Raw genomic sequence first — 4552 nt, forward strand, 5'->3', positions numbered from 1 at the left:
GTGTTCCTTTGCAATAATTGCTCTAAGGAGGTCCCAAGTTTCGTGCGTTAACCGGAGATTTACTGTATTCGTTCCAGGTACATTCGCGGAACATATTCGAAGCGCGTTTCCAACGAAACTCGACCGTACTCGTAAAACAGAGTAAATGCACCAATGAATGGACACTTAAGAGATTTTGCAACTATTAAAGTCGAATGTTAAATGACAATAATATCAATAAATATTTGGCACACGAATATTAGAATTCTTAATATCCACACCGTTTTATAACGTATAGATTTCAATTTGAAAAATTGGAAAAATGTAATTTATTAAATTAACCTAACTGCATTTGTCCACTACAGTGGACGTCTACTTGATGACATTCAAACCTGACGTAAAAATTATTTGAATACAAACCAAGTAATTGAAAAAAAAGTTAATATTTATAGATACGTTATCATGACCGAGTGCATCCACTCTGCTATCCCCGTGACGATTTCCGCTCGGTCCCATCGCTACTTACAAACCTACTCCACACAATCAAAAACCGTCCACGCTCGGAATTTCTTTCATAATCCTCGTTGAAACACAGATCACACATATCGATCTACCGGCTCTATTCGGTAGAATCTTGAAACGCGTACCGGTCGCGTTAACTGCTCGTTACGCCCCATTCTCAACGGACTGGGGGGCGAAAGCTTCATAGAATCGCCAGTGTCCTCCGGGGAGCCACCTACCATACACGCTCCCTGGACTATTTACCACCGCACGGATAGAACGTAACAGGTTCTCTCCTTCCTGAAGATTCCACAATTCAAACAAACACGACGTGAGGTTTCTCGGGTAACGGAGCTTCGTAATCATAATCGTAATCATACTCGTAATCGTACGCCGGCCGATGAACGTTCGTTCTAGGCGGTACAGGGCTCTGTATCCGATACAGGGACAACACTTCCGGCGATTCGTCCCTTAAATCAGTCACGTCCGCGACAGCGTACACACCCTCCTCCGTTTGTCTGGGGTACGACTCAGTGTCGCGACTTCGAGTCCCTCTGTTGTACCTAGGTATCTCGTAAATGTTCGTGTCCTGTGACTGGGGGCTTCTCTGGCCGATCTTCCCGCGCGGGGTGTCATAGGGGGTGGTGTCTTCGTTCCTGGCCAACAGACGTCTACTGTACGACTCTGCGTTCTTGTCCAGCTCGTCGTTGTTCCGACCCACATAGACCAGGAACTCGGGACGATTGGGCGCTGCATACGCCAAACGTTTCTTCCTCTTGGACCGTGTCATATGGACGATCAGGGCCAATATGGTCGCAGTCGCGGCCAGACAGCCGGCCGCTGATAAAGACAGATAGAGGGCGCTAAGTCGACATCGTAACGAGCCCTCTGACAGCGCCATCAACGGTCTCCCAGCGAACTCCTCATCGGAACAGACGATGTCTCTGGTGTCCAGCTCTAGACGCGATCCGTTCCGTCGTTCCTCCGTCTGGATCACGTTCCACAGCCAGTGGACCGAGCAGTTGCAGACCAGGGGATTCCCACCAACTCGTAGAGACGACAATCCGTCCACTGGGAACTGTGTAGGCTGCAGAGTGGATAAGCTACAGTGGCGAAGCGACACGGACTTCAGATACCGTGCGCTGTAGAGAACCCTCGCGGGTAGCTCCTTCAGCCCCCGATTACCGTCCAACGAGATTCGTTCGAGGTTCACATTGTCTGCGAAAGCACGCGCGTGCACGCTGTATATCGCGCAGTCGTTCAGCTCGAGCGATCTCAGCTCGAAGAGATTCCGAAACCCGACCACCTTAAGGTCGCCCAAAGGATTCCTGCTGAGAACCAGTCGCGAGAGCACGTTCAGCCGGGCCAGAGAGGCGGTGGGCACGGAGGTTAGATTGTTTCCCGAGAGATCGAGGTGGAGAAGGTCTGGGAGACGATCGAACGCATCGTCCGCGATATTACGGATCACGTTGTTCGCCAGATCCAACGAGACCAGGGACGGCAACGAGGGTAACGAGTCCCTGTCTAGCTCCTGTATCAAATTGTCCGAGAGATCCAGGTTCTCGAGACTGGGCGCCAGTGCTAAATTGTCGGTGGGCACCTCGAGCAACGAGTTCTTGTTCAGGATCAGTGTACGGATCTTGTGCAGATTACGCAACAAACCAGGGGGCAGACTTGTGATCGTGTTTTCGCTGAGATTCAGGACCTCTAGCTCGCTGGTGCTCTTGAACGCTTGCTCGTCCATGTCGGATATATTGTTCCCAGCGAGATTCAGCTCCCTGAGCGTGTCCATACCCTGTAACGTGTTCTTCGCCAACGCACGGATCCCGTTGTTGCTCACGTTCAGAGTGGCGAGGCTCTTTTGAAAGACGAAATTGTCGGAGCCCAAGGTGTGGATGTTGTTCGAGGTGAGATCCAGCGTCTCCAGGTTACCGTAAAATCCGAACGACAGGTGGATACTTCCGACTCGGTTGTTCGACAGATCGAGATGCTTGATTTCTGGATTCAGTTGGATAGGGACAACCTCGAGGCCAGCGTAAGCGCACGAAGCGCGCAGGCTCTCGTCGTCGCAGCGACACTGCGTCGGGCAGAGACCGTTCGCCACGATTGACAATCCGACGACCGCCATCGCTATCGCGATTGGCAGCGGCGTCGACGACGGTCCACGTGATGCCATTCCATATGAACCCCTGCTCGACTGGAACTGCCCTGGAACCACACAACATGACCGTTCAATAAACCGCATGTCTCACTTATCTTGCCTAAATCTACTCTTTTATATCTTTGGTCGAATGCAAACGTTCCCGGCCTTATCTGTGAACCGTTATTCCCTTCGAATGGCAGCGAATATATACCCTAATTCAGTTCCATGGAAATTCGGTTCGTGAGAGTAGCTGTCTTCTTCCTCGATTGTTGAGACAAATTGATCTTAATACCTCGAACCACCAAAGCAGTCAAAATGGCTAAAAATCTTTTACAAAAATTATTATAATGTCAGGACACTGCATTCTTTCAGATTTTTTGCCATTTTTATTGCAATAAGTAAGTGCACAAGGTTCGTTAATTTATCGATTTTTGTATTTCCAAGAAACTCTTTCATACTGCCGCTTTTCGCTATGTATTATTTAAATAAAATTGTGCCCAACTCTATCCTGCACCGTCTCTGTTCCTCTATCAGCCCCTTCCTCTTACAATACCAAAACGTATAACTGGAAGACCCTGTATATGTACGTGTTGTTTCTTCTTGGCTGACTGAAACACCAGATCAGTGTGAAATGACTCGTAAGTGGTCGAAATAAAAAAAAGAACATGAAGAGATCAACGTCAGTCATGACTGTCAGAAACAGTTCACGTACGACACGCACACGCCATCCCCTTCGTGGGGGGTGCATCGAACAACATGTCATTGGTCCAATGCCAAGCGCTCCCCCCTCAGCGCCGTCGAGTCTTGAATTACGCGACCACTCGTCTTTCCACAGCCCCCCTATACCTTTCTCCATCCTGGAGATAAAGACGTTCTCCTCCGACGAGTGAGGTTATGTCTCTAACCCCGACCACCACACTCCCCAGCCGCCTGACGCAGGTTGTCTATCGAGCAAGCCGAACTACTTTAATATTGAATGGAGACCTATAACCTTTAATGGCGGTGCATAAGTCAGAAACTTAAAATAACCTTATCCCGTTTCATTATTGCGTACACTATACGTGGCCCTTGAACGGTCATGGTGGTTACTCGAGTATAACTCGCGGAGCGGCTCAATAAGTGTGTAGGTCCCGGAACCGATACGACGAGATCCCGAATTAACCCTTTAACGGTGGAATTTGGTTTTGAAAATGTGTATCTACGCGTGTAATTTAAATCAAGCTACTGACGAATATACTCGTCATTACTCAATAGTTGTAGTTACCTTATGGCGAGTATACTCGTCAAACACCGTTAACCCTTTAACGGTGGGTTTTTGTCAAAATTTCTATTAATTTCGTTATGACGATTATACTCGTCACCGTTAAAGGGTTAAGAGCCATTAACTACCCCTGCTGAGTAGCCTACGTCTGTAACAAAAATACACAAACCGACACTTGACACTGATTTTCATTTCGACGGACTATGTCCTTCCATGCTTGGCCTCTCGACCGCATTCTAAAGGGTGAATTTTCATTTTACTGAGTTTAATTTAATTTATCTGGATACACAATGTATATATGTATACACAAGTTTTTTTATATCCGCCCCTTAGACGTGGTCGAGAGGCCTAGCATGGAAGAACACACAGTCCGCCGAAATAAAAATCGGCGTCGGGTTGGAAAACAGGGCGGGTATACACCTTTGTGGGAGAGGAACCCGCGAGAGCGTAACTACCCTTTACGTTCGCCGGTTTGCTGCACAAGCTCGATGCAAGTTTATTTACGGACACCTGCACGTTCAATTCGCTTGGTTCAGATTTCGCCTGGCCGCCTCCGGGTTGAGAGGAGGGAGGGGGGGGGAACATTATAGCCCCGTCGGCCACGAAAGGAGCAACGATAACGCGGAATTGTTTTTCAAGAACGAAATCACGCGCTGTACCGCCCCGAA

The 4552-nt window shown here is 48.5% G+C and overlaps 1 protein-coding gene across 1 annotated transcript; it reads right to left on the reverse strand.

Annotated features, from left to right (window-relative positions):
* Positions 1–796: 796 nt before the first annotated feature.
* LOC107190120 (amphoterin-induced protein 2-like) lies at positions 797–2656 on the reverse strand. The gene has a single exon (XM_015578863.1). The coding sequence runs from the start codon at positions 2654–2656 to the stop codon at positions 797–799; it is 1860 nt and encodes a 619-aa protein (XP_015434349.1).
* Between the last annotated feature and the right edge of the window lie 1896 nt (positions 2657–4552).

The sequence above is a fragment of the Dufourea novaeangliae genome, unplaced genomic scaffold (genome assembly GCF_001272555.1).
Source record: "Dufourea novaeangliae isolate 0120121106 unplaced genomic scaffold, ASM127255v1 scaffold172, whole genome shotgun sequence".
NCBI lineage: Eukaryota > Metazoa > Arthropoda > Insecta > Hymenoptera > Halictidae > Dufourea > Dufourea novaeangliae.

Coding starts and splice junctions, on each gene's coding strand:
- LOC107190120 (XM_015578863.1), bottom strand. CDS start 2,656: ATGGCATCACGTGGACCGTCGTCGACGCCGCTGCCAATCGCGATAGCG.